This window comes from Montipora capricornis, chromosome 8, assembly GCF_036669925.1.
Source record: "Montipora capricornis isolate CH-2021 chromosome 8, ASM3666992v2, whole genome shotgun sequence".
Taxonomy (NCBI): Eukaryota; Metazoa; Cnidaria; class Anthozoa; order Scleractinia; family Acroporidae; genus Montipora; species Montipora capricornis.
This window is the reverse complement of record NC_090890.1, coordinates 3755568-3777513: the sequence shown is the minus strand read 5'-3', so window position 1 is coordinate 3777513 and position 21946 is coordinate 3755568. Positions and strand designations below refer to the sequence as shown.

At 39.1% G+C, this 21946-nt stretch overlaps 1 protein-coding gene and 1 long non-coding RNA gene across 3 annotated transcripts in view; one reads left to right on the top strand and one right to left on the bottom strand.

The window, feature by feature from the left end:
* LOC138058988 (uncharacterized) overlaps positions 1-21946 on the bottom strand; it is a 31610-nt gene that overhangs the window by 3212 nt on the left and 6452 nt on the right. For both annotated transcript variants that reach the window (XM_068904473.1, XM_068904474.1), the window contains exon 6: positions 21098-21382. In XM_068904473.1, coding sequence (XP_068760574.1) covers positions 21098-21382 — 285 coding nt within the window. The remainder of the gene's footprint in view (positions 1-21097; positions 21383-21946) is intronic.
* Positions 11997-21272, top strand: LOC138058989 (uncharacterized). The gene is made up of 3 exons (XR_011134129.1): positions 11997-12217; positions 20657-20747; positions 21169-21272. It is a non-coding gene; the product is annotated as an uncharacterized lncRNA (long non-coding RNA).

The window sequence follows — 21946 nt, the reverse complement described above, 5'->3', positions numbered from 1 at the left end:
TTTATTAAGAAACTAGTATTAAGTAATATCTATTAAGTAACATCCATGGTTATCTTCCTTATTTGGGTAGAAACAAAAGATTGTAGGTTCAAACTAACTGAACACTGAATTCACATTTACAAACACGGAATACGTTAAAAAATATATAATAAAGTTCGGTGAAAATGTTTCTTCTATTCTACGTCCATAAATTATTCAAGATATGGAAAGTTTAGGGATTTAATTATTGATAGCTTTGGCGTGAACTCTGTCAGGCGTCAGTTCATTGAACCCTAAAACCGCATATCTCCGAAATATGAAGTAACTTATGCCCCATTCACACCAAACCTTAAACACGTTTTAAACATGTTTAGTTAAACACGGTTTCCAGGTGTTTTCGTTTTAAATCATGTTTACTAACTTCTGTCGACTACGAATTTAGCACAGGTCAAAGCATCTGTTGAAACAAACCTGAATCTCATGGAAAAACCAGTCCTACATTTTTCTGTGACTTATTTTTATTTTGTTAAACCCGGTTTAACATTAAGCATGTCTTGTTGGTGTGAATGGGGTGTTAGTCACGAGCAAATGTAATTGGGGTCGGTATACTTCCTGAACAACTCTTCTCGAATTGAAGAGAAAGTTCTTCGACAACTGACAGTACGGCTTGATGTTCTACCCTCACACGAATGAAATGAAGTGATTGCACAGATCTGCTAGTCCAAGAATGATATGACCAGATGACAGTCCAACAAAAACGGCACTCTACACACTAAATCGCCCAACAAACAATGCAGGAGAAACTTCCTTTGATTTCTTACACCTAAACAATCAAAGGAGAAGTTTAATTGTACAAGAACAATTAATTTCCAAACTGTGACAAACAGTTTCCTTGCTTGACCCTAAACTCCCTTCGATTCCTTTTAGAGCTCTAAAGAAAAGAACGCCCAATCGCAAGTTGTATTTTTCTCAAAAGCATCAGCTTTTTTTGTAAGCGATTGCTGAGAAACAATAAAAGACGAAAAGAAAAAGACTCATTAGATACCCTTTCCAATAAGCTCAAAGAAGAAACTCACTTCAGTTTTACAGAAACGTTCATCATTCTTAACAGCCTTCTTGCGAGATCTCCACCAGACATCTTTTCGTCTTCGTATCTGTTCCTTCACAAACATCCCTAATTTATACCTCCAAATCTTTAAAGATAGGAATATTAACACCCCACCGATGATACCGAAACCAGCACTCCACAAAAGCAATTTGCAGAAATTTGTCTCCATTTCTTTGATTTCTCCTGTCCCACATGCACAACGCAGCGCGCAACAACGAGTAAAAATAGATCGTCCAAGAAAACAATGAATCTTACAGGTCCTACATTTTTTTGTAGCGATCTGAGAATATCACATTGTTCTCACAGTCTACAAGTTTAAAATCACCGGCGAGCAATATTAAATTAAGTACACTTCGCATAACAGAGATTGCTCCGGTTTCAAATCATAAAAGAAAATGAAATTTCTGTAATTTGATGTTAAAGCTTAAAGCTAAAAAGTTCTAAAAATCCATAAGAAACTAGAAAACTGCTAAAAACGAGGGCGTTTCGACGTTACATAACGTCATTAGCGAGTCAAGAAATGAATGATAGAATTTAAAATAGGTGATTTGTTACGTTACGTCATCGCCATGTTGGTGGACGGAAACATCAGCTCCTTTTTGTTTATTGCGGCATTGTTATCTGTGTCTCTAGAGATTGGTTGCAAACCACCTATACCAAGATTCTCTGAATATGTTAACAGTTCCAAGGCACGTACTAATGTAAGCCAGGAGTTAAGGCGGCCGCAAACGAAACATTGTTGTGGAAAACGGTGGAAACATTGTTTCCCGAAATGTTTCCTCGGCGCCCAAACGAGGAAACATTTGCTTTCTGAACAAATTCAAAAACATTTTTGCTTCCTGGGAAGCAAGTTGTGGTTCCGCAACAACGGTTCACCTGGGGCCGCAAACAGGGAAACATTTGCTTTGGCAAAAAAAATTCCGTCATTCTTATTCTATTATTCCTCTTCATTCCCCGATGGTAGTTTTGGTGGTAAGGATTCGCCTTCCACCGAATTTCAGCTCATTTCCAATATGTGGGTAAATAAAGAACTTAGCTGAGCACGCTACATATGAAAATATCATATTGCGAAATATGACCCGTCAAGGTTTCGTAGCCTGACAAAACATCCAAGACCTCCAAGGCAAGGCTACGGCATTTTTAAAATTTGGTGGCAGTTGCAAAATTGTGGTGCCTGAAAAAATTCGTTCGCACTAAAAATGGCTTCGCTGACAGATTCGTGTAGTGCGAACAGTATCCTACGAGCGGAGTCTCCTTCGATCTTCCTACAAAAATTGGGAAAAGGAAGGAGAGTCTACCAGCCGCCTCGACATTCTTTGATTTACGGCTCACCCAAACAAATGCATGAGTCAGTCCAGTTTCGACTTGTCAAGCCTGCTTTTAAATTTGTGCATGATCAATTCCTATGAGTATTTCCTCCGTATGTCGGTTACAGAGACTAGTCCGGCACAAACGTATAAATTTTTCATTAAAAAATGAAATGGCAATTTGAAAGTACGACCTATCTTGCGTTTCCAAGGAAGTGATTACTTGGTTGTCGAATGTTTGCCACAGTTGTTTTCATTTTGTGGTTTTGCGGTTACTGGTCACGCACGGCTGACACCCGATGCATTTGAATTTTTAACGCATGCTCAATACGAAATGTTGAGGCGGCTGGCACAATCTCCTTCCTCTTCCCGATTTTTCTAGAAGACCGAAGGAGATTCCGCTGGCAGGGTATGCGAACAGCAGGGCCTTTTAGTAAAACATCACGAGTAAAGAATGTCCCTAAGTTCTAGAGTTAATTATCGTGTTAGACTACAAATTAACGTTTCTCTTACCTTTATTTATACTACTCACAAAAACCAAAAACAAATGGGCAAAATAAAGACCGGCGTTCTTAACTGACTCTCAGCCAGGGTATGTTTTTAGTATGTTCTTAAAATTCTGGTCAATCTCAGCCTGAATGTTCTTATAAGAAAAAGTTCTTCTAAAAATTGAAGATTGTACAGATACTGTTAAGCCAATATGTTACTTCATCATTTTGCTTGCGCTGTTATAAGCGTCATTTGAGCAGCAATCAAACCATGACAAAAATATGACGAGTAAAGGCGGGTATCGCAAGTAAGCAACAAAAGTAGGTTTTAAAAAACCTACTTGTGTTTGCGTTATTATTGTTTTTATAGTGTTTCTAATGACAGGTTAACTTTGTTTCCTTCAGCAGTCTCTTATTTTTAACAAAGATGTTCTCCCAGTCAGCACGGTTTCTTTACGCACTTTTCCAGACTAGGAAAGAAGCCACTCACAGAAAAAGAGAGTAAAACACGCTTTCTCTATCTGATCAAGGCTAGTGTATTTGAGAAACCTACCGGAAATATTGCGTCATGAAACGCAGCGTCAATATATAAACAAACGAGCATTTGGGGGCATCTATTTTGACTGATTTTTTTGATGAACAGCTTTATTAAGAAATTAGTATTAAGTAATAAACTCTTTAGTGACATCCATGGTTATCTTCCTTATTTGGGTAGAAACAAAAGATTGCAGGTTCAAACTAACTGAACACTGAATTCACATTCACAAACACGGAATACATTTAAAAATATATAATAAAGTTCGGTGAAAATGTTTCTTCTATTCTACGTCCATAAATTATTCACGATATGGAAAGTTTAGGGATTTAATTATTGCTAGCTTTGGCGTGAACTCTGTCAGGCGTGAGTTCACTGAACCCTAAAACCGCATATCTCCGAAATATGAAGTAACTTATGCCCCACTTCAAACATGTTTAGTTACACACGATTTCAAAGTGTTTTCATTTTAAATCATGTTTACTGACTTCTGTCGACTACGAATTTAGTACAGGTCAAAGCATGTGTTGAAACAAACCTGAATCTCATGGAAAAACCAGTCCTACATTTTTCTGTGACTTATTTTTATTTTGTTAAAACCGGTTTAATTAAGCATGTCTTGTTGGTGTGAATCGGTTATTAGTCACGAGCAAATATAATTGGTGTCGGTAAACTTCCTAAACAACTGTTCTCGAATTGAAGAGAAAGTTCTTCGACAACTGACAGTACGGCTTGATGTTCTACCCTCACACGAATGAAATGAAGTGATTGCACAGATCTGCTCGTCCAAGAATGATATGACCAGATGACAGTCCAACAAAAACGGCACTCTACACACTAAATCGCCCAACAAACAATGCAGTAGAATCTTCCTCTGATTTCTTACACCTAAACAATCAAAGGAGAAGTTTAATTGTACAAGAACAATTAATTTCCAAACTGTGACAAACAGTTTCCTTGCTTGACCCTAAAGTCCCTTCGATTCCTTTTAGAGCTCTAAAGAAAAGAACGCCCGATGGCAAGTTGTATTTTTCTCGAAAGCATCAGCTTTTTTGTAAGCGATTGCTGAGAAACAAATAAGACGAAAAAAAAAAGACTCATTAGATACCCTTTCCAGTAAGCTCAAAGAAGAAACTCACTTCAGTTTTACAGAAACGTTCATCATTCTCAACAGCCTTCTTGCGAGATCTCCACCAGACATCTTTTCGTCTTCGTATCTGTTCCTTCACAAACATCCCTAATGTATACTCCCAAATCTTTAAAGATAGGAAAGTCAACACCCCACCAATGATACCGAAACCAGCACTCCACAAAAGCAATTTGCAGAAATTTGTCTCCATTTCTTTGATTTCTCCTGTCCCACATGCACAACGCAGCGCGCAACAACGAGTAAAAATAGATCGTCCAAGAAAACAATGAATCTTACTGGTTCTACATTCTTTTGTAGCGATCTGAGAATGTCACATTCTTCTCACAGTCTACAAGAATCACCGGCGAGCAATATTAAATTAAGTACACTTCGCATAACAGAGATTGCTCCGGTTTCAAATCATAAAAGAAAATGAAATTTCTGTAATTTGATGTTAAAGCTTAAAGCTAAAAAGTTCTAAAAATCCATAAGAAACTAGAAAACTGCTAATAACGAGGCCGGTTTCGACGTTACATAACGTCATTAGCGAGTCAAGAAATGAATGATAGAATTTAAAATAGGTGATTTGTTACGTTACGTCATCGCCATGTTGGTGGACGGAAACATCAGCTCCTTTTTGTTTATTGCGGCATTGTTATCTGTGTCTCTAGAGATTGGTTACAAACCACCTATACCAAGATTCTGTGAATATGTTAACAGTTCCAAGGCACATATTAATGTAGGCCAGGAGTTAAGGCGGCCGCAAACGAAACATTGTTGTGGTAAACGGTGGAAACATTGTTTCCCGAAATGTTTCCTCGGCGCGCAAACGAGGAAACATTTGCTTTCTGAACAAATTCAAAAACATTTTTGCTTCCTGGGAAGCAAGTTGTGGTTCCGCAACAACGGTTCACCTGGGGCCGCAAACCGGGAAACATTCGCTTTGGCAAAAAAAATTCCGTTATTCTTATTCTATTATTCCTCTTCATTCCCCGATGGTAGTTTTGGTGGTAAGGATTCGCCTTCCGCCGAATTTCAGCTGATATGCAATATGTGGGTAAATAAAGAACTTAGCTGAGCACGCTACATATGAAAATATCATATTGCGAAATATGACCCGTCAACGTTTCGTAGCCTGACAAAACACCCAAGACCTCCAAGGCAAGTCTACGGCATTTTTAAAATTTGGTGGCAGTTGCAAAATTGTGGTGCCTGAAAAAATTCGTTCGCACTAAAAATGGCTTCGCTGACAGATTCGCGTAGTGCGAACAGTATCCTACGAGCGGAGTCTCCTTCGATCTTCCTACAAAAATCGGGAAAAGGAAGGAGAGTCTACCAGCCGCCTCGACATTCTTTGATTTACGGCTCACCCAAACAAATGGATGAGTCAGTCCAGTTTCGACTTGTCAAGCCTGCTTTTAAATTTGCGCATGATCAATTCCTATGAGTATTTCCTCCGTATGTCGGTTACAGAGACTAGTCCGGCACAAACGTATAAATTTTTCATTAAAAAATGAAATGGCAATTTGAAAGTACGACCTATCTTGCGTTTCCAAGGAAGTGATTACTTGGTTGTCGAATGTTTGCCACAGTTGTTTTCATTTTGTGGTTTTGCGGTTACTGGTCACGCATGGCTGACACCCGAGTGCATTTGAATTTTTAACACATGCTCAATACGAAACGTTGAGGCGGCTGGCACAATCTCCTTCCTCTTCCCGATTTTTCTAGAAGACCGAAGGAGATTCCGCTGGCAGGGTATGCGAACAGCAGGGCTTTTTAGTAAAACATCACGAGTAAAGAATGTCCCTAAGTACTAGAGTTAATTATCGTGTTAGACTACAGGTTAACGTTTCTCTTGCCTTTATTTATACTACTCACAAAAACCAAAAACAAATGGGCAATCTCGACCCCAGAGCTTCTTCTCTTGACCGAGGCTCTGGTGACGAGAATGACAAATGGGCAAAATAAAGACCGGTGTTCTTAACTGACTCTCAGCCAGGGTATGTTTTTAGTATGTTCTTAAAATTCTGGTCAATCTCAGCCTGAATGTTCTTATAAGAAAAAGTTCTTCTAAAAATTGAAGATTGTATAGATACTATTAAGCCAATATGTTACTTCATCATTTTGCTTGCGCTGTTATAAGCGTCATTTGAGCAGCAATCAAACCATGACAAAAATATGACGAGTAAAGGCGGGTATCGCAAGTAAGCAACAAAAGTAGGTTTTAAAAAACCTACTTGTGTTTGCGTTACCATTGTTTCTATAGTGTTTCTAATGACAGGTTAACTTTGTTTCCTTCAGCAGTCTTCTATTTTTAACAAAGATGTTCTCCCAGTCAGCACGGTTTCTTTACGCAATTTTCCAGACTAGGAAAGAAGCCACTCACAGAAAAAGAGAGTAAAACACGCTTTCTCTATCTGATCAAGGCTAGTGTATTTGAGAAACCTACCGGAAATATTGCGTCATGAAACGCAGCGTCAATATATAAACAAACGAGCATTTGGGGGCATCTATTTTGACTGATTTTTTTGATGAACAGCTTTATTAAGAAATTAGTATTAACTATTAAGTGACATCCATGGTTATCTTCCTTATTTGGGTAGAAACAAAAGATTGCAGGTTCAAACTAACTGAACACTGAATTCACATTCACAAACACGGAATACATTTAAAAAAATATAATAAAGTTCGGTGAAAATGTTTCTTCTATTCTACGTCCATAAATTATTCACGATATGGAAAGTTTAGGGATTTAATTATTGATAGCTTTGGCGTGAACTCTGTCAGGCGTCAGTTCACTGAACCCTAAAACCGCATATCTCCGAAATATGAAGTAACTTATGTCCCATTTCAAACATGTTTAGTTACACACGGTTTCAAAGTGTTTTCATTTTAAATCATGTTTACTGACTTCTGTCGACTACGAATTTAGTACAGGTCAAAGCATGTGTTGAAACAAACCTGAATCTCATGGAAAAACCAGTCCTACATTTTTCTGTGACTTATTTTTATTTTGTTAAACCCGGTTTAATTAAGCATGTCTTGTTGGTGTGAATCGGTTATTAGTCACGAGCAAATATAATTGGTGTCGGTAAACTTCCTAAACAACTGTTCTCGAATTGAAGAGAAAGTTCTTCGACAACTGACAGTACGGCTTGATGTTCTACCCTCACACGAATGAAATGAAGTGATTGCACAGATCTGCTCGTCCAAGAATGATATGACCAGATGACAGTCCAACAAAAACGGCACTCTACACACTAAATCGCCCAACAAACAATGCAGTAGAATCTTCCTCTGATTTCTTACACCTAAACAATCAAAGGAGAAGTTTAATTGTACAAGAACAATTAATTTCCAAACTGTGACAAACAGTTTCCTTGCTTGACCCTAAACTCCCTTCGATTCCTTTTAGAGCTCTAAAGAAAAGAACGCCCGATCGCAGGTTATATTTTTCTCAAAAGCATCAGCTTTTTTTGTAAGCGATTGCTGAGAAACAAATAAGACGAAAAGAAAAATTAGATACCCTTTCCAATAAGCTCAAAGAAGAAACTCAATTCAGTTTTACAGAAACGTTCATCATTCTCAACAGCCTTCTTGCGAGATCTCCACCAGACATCTTTTCGTCTTCGTATCTGTTCCTTCACAAACATCCCTAATTTATACCTCCAAATCTTTAAAGATAGGAATATTAACACCCCACCGATGATACCGAAACCAGCACTCCACAAAAGCAATTTGCAGAAATTTGTCTCCATTTCTTTGATTTCTCCTGTCCCACATGCACAACGCAGCGCGCAACAACGAGTAAAAATAGATCGTCCAAGAAAACAATGAATCTTACTGGTTCTACATTCTTTTGTAGCGATCTGAAAATATCACATTCTTCTCACAGTCTACAAGTTTAAAATCACCGGCGCGCAATATTAAATTAAGTACACTTCGCATAACAGAGATTGCTCCGGTTTCAAATCATAAAAGAAAATGAAATTTCTGTAATTTGATGTTAAAGCTTAGAGCTAAAAAGTTCTAAAAATCCATAAGAAACTAGAAAACTGCTAATAACGAGGCCGGTTTCGACGTTACATAACGTCATTAGCGAGTCAAGAAATGAATGATAGAATTTAAAATAGGTGATTTGTTACGTTACGTCATCGCCATGTTGGTGGACGGAAACATCAACTCCTTTTTGTTTATTGCGGCATTGTTATCTGTGTCTATAGAGATTGGTTGCAAACCACCTATACCAAGATTCTGTGAATATGTTAACAGTTCCAAGGCACGTATTAATGTAAGCCAGGTGCTTAAGGCCGCCGCAACCGAAACACTGTTGTGGAAAACGGTGGAAACATTGTTTCCCGAAACGTTTCCTCGGCGCGCAAACGAGGAAACATTTGCTTTCTGAACAAATTCAAAAACATTTTTGCTTCCTGGGAAGCAAGTTGTGGTTCCGCAACAACGGTTCACCTGGGGCCGCAAAGGGGAAACATTTCCTTCGGCAAAAAAAATTCCGTTATTCTTATTCTATTATTCCTCTTCATTCCCCGATGGTAGTTTTGGTGGTAAGGATTCGCCTTCCACCGAATTTCAGCTCATTTCCAATATGTGGGTAAATTAAGAACTTAGCTGAGCACGCTACATATGAAAATATCATATTGCAAAATATGACCCGTCAAGGTTTCGTAGCCTGACAAAACATCCAAGACCTCCAAGGCAAGGCTACGGCATTTTTAAAGTGTAGTCGGTACTTGCAAAATTGTGGTGGGCGAAAAAAATCGTTCGCACTAAAAATGGCTTCGCTGACAGATTCGCGTAGTGCGAACAGTATCTTAAGAGCGGAGTCTCCTTCGATCTTCCTACAAAAATCGGGAAAAGGAAGGAGAGTCTACCAGCCGCCTCGACATTCTTTGATTTACGGCTCACCCAAACAAATGGATGAGTCAGTCCAGTTTCGACTTGTCAAGCCTGCTTTTAAATTTGCGCATGATCAATTCCTATGAGTATTTCCTCCGTATGTCGGTTACAGAGACTAGTCCGGCACAAACGTATAAATTTTTCATTAAAAAATGACATGGCAATTTGAAAGTACGACCTATCTTGCGTTTCCAAGGAAGTGATTACTTGGTTGTCGAATGTTTGCCACAGTTGTTTTCATTTTGTGGTTTTGCGGTTACTGGTCACGCACGGCTGACACCCGATGCAATTCTTTTCGTCTTCGTATCTGTTCCTTCACAAACATCCCTAATTTATACTCCCAAATCTTTAAAGATAGGAAAGTCAACAACCCACCAATGATACCGAAACCAGCACTCCACAAAAGCAATTTGCAGAAATTTGTCTCATTTGTTTGATTTCTCCTGTCCCACATGCACAACGCTGTGCGCAACGAGTAAAAATAGATCGTCCGAGAAAACCATGAATCTTACTGGTTCTACAATTGTTTGTAGCGATCTCACAAAAAAAGAAAATCGTCTCCCAATATCACAGTCTACATGAATCACGAGCAATATTAAATTAAGTACATTTGGCATAACAGAGATTGGTCCGGTTTCAAATCAGAAAATATATGAAATTTCTGTAATTTGATGTTAAAGCTTAAAGCTAAAAAGTTCTAAAAATCCATAGGAAACTAGAAAACTGCTAAAAACGAGGGCGTTTCGACGTTACATAACGTCAATAGCGAGTCAAGAAATGAATGATAGAATTTAAAATAGGTGGTTTGCCACGGTACGTCATCGCCGCCATGTTGGTGGACGAAACATCAGCTTCTTTTGTTCGTCCACCAGCAATTGTACATTGCGGCATTGTTATCTGTGTCTCTAGAGATTGGTTGCAAACCACCTATACCAATATTCTGTGAATATGTTAACAGTTCCAAGGCACATATTAATGTAGGCCAGGAGTTAAGGCGGCCGCAAACGAAACATTGTTGTGGTAAACGGTGGAAACATTGTTTCCCGAAATGTTTTCTCGGCGCGCAAACGAGGAAACATTTGCTTTCTGAACAAATTCAAAAACATTTTTGCTTCCCGGGAAGCAAGTTGTGGTTCCGCAACAACGGTTCACCTGGGGCCGCAAACCGGGAAACATTTGCTTTGGCAAAAAAAATTCCGTTATTCTTATTCTATTATTCCTCTTCATTCCCCGATGGTAGTTTTGGTGGTAAGGATTCGCCTTCCGCCGAATTTCAGCTGATATGCAATATGTGGGTAAATAAAGAACTTAGCTGAGCACGCTACATATGAAACTAGATGCTTCTGTGAAGCATACACTGGCTTGCCTGTGGTACGTGCTACAGAAAATCAGAAGGCACTGAATTGTGTGGTATTGAAATACAGCATTCCAGTCTCTGAAGAATAACAAATAAAAGAGAAGCGAGAAACATTGGCTTCTGGGCTGACATGTTGATAATTTTCAAGTTCCCTCACAACTTCTTTTCACCACAAGTGTGCCCTATGAGCATCCGAAAATTTTGTAATACTAAACTTCACTGAAGTCAAGCCCTGTTTCGCGGGGTTAGTGTTGGGATGGGAGACCAAAACAATAAACCCCTCTTGGCAAACAGAAACATCTGACCGAAAATACTATTAACGCTAACAAATGCGAACTCAGCAAGGTACAGATTCTGTTAGCTTGCTTTATGCAAAACAAATATTGATGAAAAAGCAAATAAATATTGATACACAGTTTTCAGAAAGAGCAGAAGGAAGTTTCTCGGACGGTCGATCGAGAATAAAATATTTACGACATGAAAACAACATTAATTTTGAACCGTGAATATAGAATATAAAAAGTTACGATCAGCGACAAACATTTTGAGAGATTTTTGCTACGTTTAAGTAAATTGCAAAATCGAAAGTGACATGGCCGGAATTCAGCGGACGTCGTGATTAAGTTACCGCGGCATGTTTACTCGCCAAACAGTGAAGCATCTGTGTCAAATGATGGCAAGATACCGGGTTTTTGTAAGTTTCTTTTTCTGTCAAGTGTCAAGTTTGACAATGAAATGAGCGAAGTCAAAACAAAGATCACAATCGCCCAACTCTTGTTTATGCAAAGTCAAAATTTACTCTCCAAGACGCGTACGATGTTATTTATCACCAGGTAATTCCATCATTTTGGAAATAGCAGCTGCTTTATTATTCATCTGCGTCACAAGTTTTCACTGATTTTGGGCCTCATTTTCTTGAAACTCAAGCACGCTTCCAACAGGCCTGTGAACGATCATGACTAAAACACCACACGAGTACATACGGGTAACATACGAGTAACATACGAGTAACATACGGAACATACGGACACATACGATTAACACACGACTAACATACGAGTAACATACGGATACATACGACTAACATACGGATACATACGAGTAAAAAAATACGAAAATATACGAGTAAAATTCATACCAGTAAATTTTTACGCAAAGTAACGACAACTTAAGTAAAATATTACGCATTATTTCCCCGACTAAGGAAAGTTTGCGTTACAAGAGCAAAGATATTTGATATTAATATCAAATATCTGGGGTCATGCCTGGCAATCTGATGTGCGCAAAAAAATAGCCCGTCGCGCAGTGGATGGTCTTCACGCGTTCGATCTTTACCGTGCACTGAACAGATTGAAGAGCGTAATACTGATTTACAGATGACACATTTGAGGTAAGTGAAGGTAAGTGAAGATGATACCAAAAATCTGCTTTAATTTTGTAACATGAAAGATAAAAGCACATGTTTTGCAAACCAAACGAACCATCGATTGCATTATGATTTAAGCCAACTGAACAGTCACAGAATGACACAATCAGTAGATATTTAGTCTTGTATGTCTGTTTGTATTTGTCTTTTAAAAGTGTGTTGTTAGAATATCAGGAAAAAATAATTATTCGGACGTACGGTCAGGGGCACTCAACAAGAATATAGTTCAAAACCACTAAACATAGCATTGTTAAACGGATTTTGGTATTTATCGGTAGATATAGGCATTACATGCATTACAGGCCAAAGCAGTGCAAATGAAGCAGTTAAATTTTAACTGTTGATGTTACAAGTTGCTTTCGTAGTTGATTATGACTGCCAGGCCAGGCTTCTGCCATGCCACCCAGAAAGGCGAAGCCCTTAGGTTTCTTAGAACCAACTCTTCAAAGGCAACATTTGAAGAAAACATTAAAAATTTCAGATCACACTTGCGTGTCCGAGGCTATCCAGATAATCTGGTAAACAAAGTCCTCGCAGAAGTCAAAGTTATAGATAGAAAGTCGGCACTTCAAAAAAAAACCTCAAAAAGTGCAAAACGGATTAATGCCTTTTGTCACTCAGTACAATCCATCAGTGCCTAACCTTAAAAATATTTTAATGAGCAAGTGGCATTTAATCGAAAACCAACCAATGCTGAGAGGAATATACAGAGAACTACCTCTCGTCTCCTACAGGAGAGGAAAATCTCTAAAAGACATACTTGTTAGAGCTAAACTCTAAAGGTCAAAGACCTATTACATCACGAAACAGCGGGAGTCGTGTTTAGCCTGTCAACCCCTTTTAACCACGTTTCAATATTTCTTGAATTGTTAAGAGCTTTTGACGGCTTTAATAGCTTTGTAATTCCTGATATCTCGATGCTTAAAATACATACCCCTTGGACCTCTGATATGAAGTGTGTGTGAGTGAGTGCGTGGATGCCACCCCCCTCAGATTTTGCAAATTTTGGAAAGGAGATTTACTCTGTTGCTGAAACTTTAAGCAGCTGTTCGTTTATTGCTTGCGGATTTTTTAATGTGTCAACTGTTCCCAAAATTCGACATTTTAAACATAATTCGTCTAGTTTCTCAACACGAAGTTACAAAATCGATACATTTTTACATGTACATGGTTACATTTAAGCTTTCTGGCTTGATTTCGCACTGCTTTTTTTGCCATTAAAAAAGGCAACTTGAACTAAGGTGAAATAGTGAGATCAAGATAACGGATCTGATGACGTCATACGACGTCAGCGACGTCAGCAAAATATATTGTTTTACTGTGACTAAATTTAACGAAAGCCTTGGGGGGGGGGGGGGTCCACCAACATCCCCCCCCCCTCAAACTGAACCGGGAACGTGTTTGCTGACGTGCAAAAATGCTTGCAAGGCTTATAATTAGAGCTTAGTTTATGAGAAAAACACTCGTATTACTCGTATGTATTGGTATGTATCCGTATGTTAGTCGTATGTGTCCGTGTGTTAGTCGTATGTATCCGTATGTTACTCGTATGTTAGTCGTATGTTAGTCGTATGTATTCGTATGTATCCGTATGTTCCGTATGTTACTCGTATGTTACCCGTATGTACTCGTGTGGTGTTTTAGTCATGATCCCTGTGAACCCTTCCTGCTTACAGAGCAATACTAAAAAACTTCTCCCATATGACATTTGAACCTTAAGCTCAAAAATTCAATACACAACATGATATCATAATTCACAAAGGCAGAAAATACCACAGAATCCTTTTCCAGCGAAAATTTTATTGAAACAAACAACATATTTGCTCTTAGAGGCGAAAACCTCTTCCTATTTTATTGCGTGCGTGAAGACAAAAAACTCAATTGTGTCAAATTATCATGTACTTCAGGTAAATACTGCTCACTTTGATTCGTCTCGACGGGCGATAGATTGTTGTCGAAGTCCAGTACTCGTCGCTTTTGAGATTCATGCCTAGTTTATCCAACTGACTTTCCATTATTGAGCTCCATAAGGGTAAATTTTGTTTAAGGATCCACTAAAACGCCATTCGCGTTGCATGACTTTCGACGCCATTGCAGGCTAAGTTGATGATTCTACTGTGTCCACCAGAGAAATCTACGCAGTTCCACTACCCTCTCGATCCTAAGAAAATACGCGCAAAAGGCTCTATACAAAAAGGCAACACTTACCAGGGGAGTGACAGGCAAGACTTTTACCGACACGAAAAAAAAAAAAAAAAAAGAAAACAAACAAACAAAACGTACACCTCGACTGGGTTTGCCCATAGGCAACCCAGTAAATATCATATTGCGAAATATGACCCGTCAAGGTTTCGTAGCCTGACAAAACATCCAAGACCTCCAAGGCAAGTCTACGGCATTTTTAAAATTTGGTGGCAGTTGCAAAATTGTGGTGCCTGAAAAAATTCGTTCGCACTAAAAATGGCTTCGCTGACAGATTCGCGTTGTGCGAACAGTATCCTACGAGCGGAGTCTCCTTCGATCTTCCTACAAAAATCGGGAAAAGGAAGGAGAGTCTACCAGCCGCCTCGACATTCTTTGATTTACGGCTCACCGAAACAAATGGATGAGTCAGTCCAGTTTCGACTTGTCAAGCCTGCTTTTAAATTTGCGCATGATCAATTCCTATGAGTATTTCCTCCTTATGTCGGTTACAGAGACTAGTCCGGCACAAACGTATAAATTTTTCATTAAAAAATGAAATGGCAATTTGAAAGTACGACCTATCTTGCGTTTCCAAGGAAGTGATTACTTGGTTGTCGAATGTTTGCCACAGTTGTTTTCATTTTGTGGTTTTGCGGTTACTGGTCACGCACGGCTGACACCCGATGCATTTGAATTTTTAACGCATGCTCAATACGAAATGTTGAGGCGGCTGGCACAATTCCTCTTCCCGATTTTTCTAGAAGACCGAAGGAGATTCCGCTGGCAGGGTATGCGAACAGCAGGGCCTTTTAGTAAAACATCACGAGTAAAGAATGTCCCTAAGTACTAGAGTTAATTATCGTGTTAGACTACAGGTTCACGTTTCTCTTACCTTTATTTATACTACTCACAAAAACCAAAAACAAATGGGCAAAATAAAGACCGGCGTTCTTAACTGACTCTCAGCCAGGGTATGTTTTTAGTATGTTCTTAAAATTCTGGTCAATCTCAGCCTGAATGTTCTTACAAGAAAAAGTTCTTCTAAAAATTGAAGATTGTACAGATACTGTTAAGCCAATATGTTACTTCATCATTTTGCTTGCGCTGTTATAAGCGTCATTTGAGCAGCAATCAAACCATGACAAAAATATGACGAGCAAAGGCGGGTATCGCAAGTAAGCAACACAAGTAGGTTTAATTAACAATTAATTTCCAACTGTGACGAACAGTTTCCTCGCGTGACCCTAAACCATCGATTCCTTTTAGAGCTCTAAAGAAAAGAACGCCCGATGGCAAGTTATATTTTTCTTAAAAGCATCAGCTTTTTTGTAAGCGATTGCTGAGAAACAATAAAAGACGAAAAGAAAAAGACTCATTAGATACCCTTTCCAGTAAGCTCAAAGAAGACACTCACTTCAGTTTTACAGAAACGTTCATCATTCTCAACAGCCTTCTTGCGAGATCTCTACCAGACATCTTTTCGTCTTCGTATCTGTTCGTTCACAAACATCCCTAATTTATACCCCCAAATCTTTGAAGATAAGAATATTAACACCCCGCCGATGATACCGAAACGAGCACTTCACGAAAGCAATTTGCAGAAATTTATCTCCATTTCTCTGATTTCTCCTTTCCCACATGCACAACGCAGCGCGCAACCACCAGTAAAAATAGTTCGTCCGGGAAAACACTGACTCTTACTGGTTCTACAATTTTTTGTAGCGATCTGAATATTTCATGAATATTTCCTCCGTATGTCGGTTACAGAGATTAGTCCGCCACAAACCTATAAATTTTTCATTAAAAAATGAAACGGCTATTTGAAGGTATGACTATCTTGAATATCCAAGGAAATGATTCATTGGTTAAAAAAGGAAAAGTAATCGTATTGCACGTACAGCACAAATTTCCCGCGTGCATTTCTTTACTTCAGTCCACAAAACAGCAACATGAACGACACCAAATTTTAGCGGTTTTGACGACAACCTGATCATGCAACAACGAACCATTCATTCGCCAGCTTTACTTTAAAACCGTTTGTACCCATCCAGTTTCCCTAACAGGGAGTTTAAGCAAGGACAACAGCAAAGTCAACAAAAGCGCCAATCCAAAATATAACTTAGTGCTATCGCCAAGTATTTCGCGATTATTAGATCTTGTTCACCTTGGGCAATACGGGCGATCTATTCTGTAACTGGTTAGGGTTATTCTGCAAAACAACAAGGGTGATCAAACAAATTTAAGACTTTCGCGACAACGTTAGCATACAATATTGAACCTTTCATTCTCTTTCTTTGCTTCATCTCGATCCATTCCTAACAATCGCGGTTTTCTCAATACTTGATATTTGCATTGTACACATACCAGGAACGGTGGAAGAAGCTGAAAATTATTTCGTTAGAATTTCTAGTACCGCCGTTGTTGCTTAGCTTTCCTGAAGCTCCCCATTCGAGGGAAAAGGTTAAAATAGACCAAGCTGGCAACAATTTTTTAAAGAGACTTATTTAGACGCTTAAACGAAAAGAGCAAAGACAATAAGTTACGAGAAAAAGAAACAGCACGAATGGCATAAAGGACGATAATTAAACTTACACTTTCAGCACTGCAAAGTGTTTGATAAAAATAATGAGAAACTACAATACGGCGGTCTTTAATTCAAAGAGTATCAAGGACAATTGTTAATACTTTATCCCAAAACGTAAATTTCGGAATTTGACAGAATAAAGTTAACCTGACTGGGATAGTTTCCAAAAGCGATACACCAAGCCAAACACAGGGGAGGGGGGGGGGGGGGATTAGCTTTTTAAAAATGGATTAGCTTTTTAATGGATTAATGGATTTTTAAAAATGGATTAGCTTTTTAAAAATGTTTGAGTTGGTGATATGTTTTTATAGGAATAGACACGTGATAATACTCAGGAGGATTGGTCTTTTGTTTTGCTCATTGAAAAGAGCGCATGCAAGCATGAATATGTCTGCAAGGACTCTTTTTAATGAACAAAAGAAAGGACCAAACCTCCCGAGTCTGTATACACCTAATTCAAAAATTGCCGCTGATTTATGCGGGTACAAATTGGCCCTTGTTGCCTCGTTCAAGATGAAATATTCCTTTGAAGTTTAAGCTTAAGAACGAGGCATCAAGGGCTAATTTCAATAAAAACAAAAGAATATTTAAATGGCCGCCATTTTGTAATAAGGTGTATTGGAAAAACAAAATGTACAAGCGAAAAAGGTCTGTTAATCGCAAGAAGCGCGCGAAAAAATTTCATGCAAAGAGGATTTCGCTTGGCTGTAGTTCCATTTGACGGACAACAGAGACCAGTTACGACCTTCGATGGCCACGTCAACGAAAATTGCATTTCAAATGCAAGTTTAAGTTATCAGACTTTTTTTCCACTTATTTAATCGCGTTTAACTTCCGTTTAAAAGTGGAATCAACCATCCGAGGACAGAATTGGGTAAAAAGAACCCTTGCACTAAATAAGAAAATTAAAATTTGGCGTTTTGTGCTCACGTTTTCCGTCGAACGTCCGTAGATTCGGTCAGCTCGCGTGGCAGATTTGCAGGGAAGAGGAAAGACGTGAAAAAAGGTTAAAACGCACAGTCACGCTGGGGTATTCTTTCACTCAATAAAAACCATCGTCACAGGCGATGCTCCAGTGTCGCAGAGGGTAAGAAACTACAAAGTCCCTTCAAACACACTGGTTTCCTTTTCCGTCACGTTGAACAACAAGGCAGAAGTGGTATACTAACACTGCCTTAGTTTTGAAGTAAAGATAGAGAGTGAACGCTTCACGATTATACGCTTACGATGACTTAATAGGCCAGTTTCGAGTTCATGTCTGCCTCCTCTTCAAAGCGAGTCTAAGTGCGAAGTTTTTCTTAAGAAAATAGACCATATTCGTATTCTCAGTATTGGACTGGAACTAGCTTGCAAGCTTCCAACATTGAATAGGGGGGAGGGGGGCTATGTAAGAGAAAGTGAAACTATTTCTTTTGAGCTTTAACAGAAGCAGGTTGAAATACAGCTCTGGTGTGGTTCATTTACATAACCTTCCCAACTACTTTTGTCTATGATTGTAGCTTTAATGGACGAGAATGCGTCAGTTACTCAGTAGGGAAAATCCTTTCTCCGCCTAATAATATCCGTCTCGCGTGGATCTTCTTTCCTTGTGGTACTCTCAGCCTACCAGCCGGTTGTGATCTTAATGTTATATTATCATCACACATGTATCTGCGAGTATTTTCCCTCCCAACCAAAAGGGACTTAACAGCGGACAGACCACAACACCGGGAACTCCATGGCCTCCTCCGCTTTGAAAATAGTGTCTGGGTCCAATCGATTGCATGAAACCGTTCTTGGTTTCCTCTACTCTGTTAGTTCGATCGTGCTAAATATATTATATAAGTTAATATTCCAAGCAAATTTTATCATGGTTACCTCGCTTGACAGGAGCCCATCTGGAGAGTGCAACTTCCACACAGCGTCTGTGAAACGGCGTTTTCACAAGTAGGTTTATTTTTAGACTAGCCCTTCTCGCGAATTAGGTCAAAAAACAAAGGCAGTTCCGGTTCGGTGACCCTATGACGTCAGCTTAATTTATTGTAATTGGTCATCGGGCTCCTGTGGGAATCTTATTCGCGGGAAATTCAATCTAAAAATAAATCGGTCTGTGAAAACGCCGTTACACGAACACAGTAGAGTTGTAGGCTCCGGGTCATGGGTTCCTGGCTTGATGAGTACTTTGAGCTCTTAGAGCGATTGGTAATTAAAAAAATATTAAATCTGGGTTACAAATGCGTGCCGCACGTACAGAATGATTATTTTTCCGCATCTAACCAGTAATACTACGGTTTTCACACACCCTACTGCTAATAGTTTCTATTCCTTCCCATATCGTGTTGCAACTCAGAATTCCCTTCCAAACACTACCAGAACGTTTAATTTTTTAGATTTCAGGAGACAAATTTTTATTTTCAATTTTGAATGCTTCAGTAGTAACGCAACCTTTGTTCTTTTCTTTTTGCTTTGTTTTTCCTTGAAAATATTTAACAATTATTGGGCGAGGTTGAGCAAAGTATCGTGATTTGTCAGCGGCGAGAGCCGAAGCCGAAGGCTGAGACAAATAATTGATCTGCGCATAGTTAATAGAGTACCCTGCGAGCAGAGGCCCTTCGATCTTCCTAGATAAGTCGGGAAGAGGAAGGAACCTCTGCCAGCCGGCTCGACATTTCGTGTTGAGCATGCGTTAAAAATTCAAACGCAACGTATTCGGCAGTCAGTCACGCCTGACTAGTAACCGCAAAACCACAAAATCAAAACAAACAGTAACGGATATTTTCGAACAACTCTGGCAAACACACGACAACCAAGGAATCATTTCCTCAAGATAGTTCAAGTTTTTAAATTGCCATTTTAATTTTCACTGAAAAAATTAATAGGTTTCTCAATTCTGGTAAACTAGCTTCTGTAACCGACATACGGAAAAATTCTCATGGGAATTTAGACAGTTTAAAAATTGTCACGCTGTTGTAAATTTAAAAAATATTGATGACGCCTGGCGATTGATCATGCGCACAAATAAAAAAAAAACAGGTTTGACAAGTTGAAACTGGACTGACTCATCCATTTCTTTGGATGAGCGACAAATCAAAGAAAGTCGAGCCGGCTGGCAGAGGTCCCTTCCTCTTCCCGACTTATCTAGGAAGATCGAAGGGCCTCTGCTCGCAGGGTATTAATAGAGGGGAATGGTTTTGAAGCTCGGCAAACATCAAAGGGGCAAACAAAGATGCCAAGATTTAGGTTGGAAAGTCCACGACCGTGCACAATTTTTTGTTTTGCGCTCATGCACTATGCATGAGTTATGTAACCAACACGTTTCTATTGGTTAGTTCCTCAGTACGGAATAAACAACTATTGTGTTTTGTGCACGGTCAAGGTCAAAAAAGAGAACAAAAACCTACAACAAATAAATCTGTCGGATTTCATAACCATTCCCTCCATTAACTATGATCTGCGAGACACTGACATGCCCCGATATTTACGATAACCGAATTCAATAATTGTTTTATCACTCGATGAATGAGTTTGGTTTTTTTTTTTTTACAATTCCCAACAATTAAATCACTTTCTGAAAGCTCAGGAAAGCGAAATGCCATTACCACACTAGAGCTTGGTTTCAATTACGCATGATCAGAATATAATTTGCAGCAAAACACTTATTTGCAGGTCACGTGGTGCGCTCTCGGCCAATGAAAAGAAAGGAAAAATATATCGAATGATAAAAGCTTTTATTAAGCTACTCTACAGTTCGAGGTAGGTACAGATACAAGAGCCCATTACCTGGAGACTCCATACGTATTATACCCCTGGGTCAACCCTGTTCCATATCTTTTTATTTCAGAACTGCTATATCTTTACATCATTCTGAAATACCTTCGTGTTTCGGGTGTGCTGCACGTGATGTAATCAGTGGCCGACCATAGGTCTCTTATGATTGGCTATTGTGAAAACACCCGCAAAAACCCCCCTGGGAGGAGTTTCTAAAAATAAAAAGATACGAGCCAGGGTTGACTCAGAGGGTTAACTCTTTTATATAAAAGATGGACGCTTCGGGTAATGAGGTTCCTGACAGATAAGTATACATGTTGTTGAAACAGTTGAACTTACCTTGCTGTTTGGAGTCATTTATCGTCTGTTTCCCCTCTTTGGCGTTTCTCCCTATTACGCTATCCAGGTAGACATTCGTAGAGCTTTGTGACTTCGCTGGCCGTATGAGAGACTTCGCTGATGAGGGTCTCCTCCCATATGATGAACTGTAAGTACTCTTCAAGACCTGCCTCTGTGCCGCCGATTTCCCTGCGGCGGAAGTCTTCTTTGATGCTGCAGGTTTGCTGGGTTTTGAAGAGAGCGATTCCTTTGTTGCGTGAAGTGGAGGTTCTTTAGCATGAGCCGCTAAAAACACAAAAAGCAAATAAGTCAACAATAACATTTTTCACGATTTCAAGTCAGAGGAAAGAATACATCCATACAAAATGGGAATGATCACCGAACATACGTGTAAACATAGAAGATTATAAATGCTGCATTAGTGGTTTTGCCACAAGTCGTTTTGCTGCTCGCTGCAAATCAAAGCTGATTCACTGAATGGTAGTTTTGCCACAATTCTGTTTGATGTAATTTCATTTTAAAATTTGTAAGCACCTGTCACAGTTAAGAAAAGCTAAGAAGTGAAAGTAATGTATTGCTGCAAATCGACTTTATTATGCAGTATACTGTACATGTGTTGCAGTGAACCGACTTCAATGTGTAGCGACACGACCATAAAGTAACCTGATGGAGGACGTTGCCAGACAGCTCTTATCACAATCACTTTAGGAGTCATGCTAAGCACTTAACCGATTAGGTAGAGAGAGTGAAATTTACATCTTTAAATATGGGGTTATTTGGTGCGAAGGTTATTGGAAAAACCACGTCCAAGAGCTCTGGCTTCGGAAAACGAAAAACAAAACCCTTAGT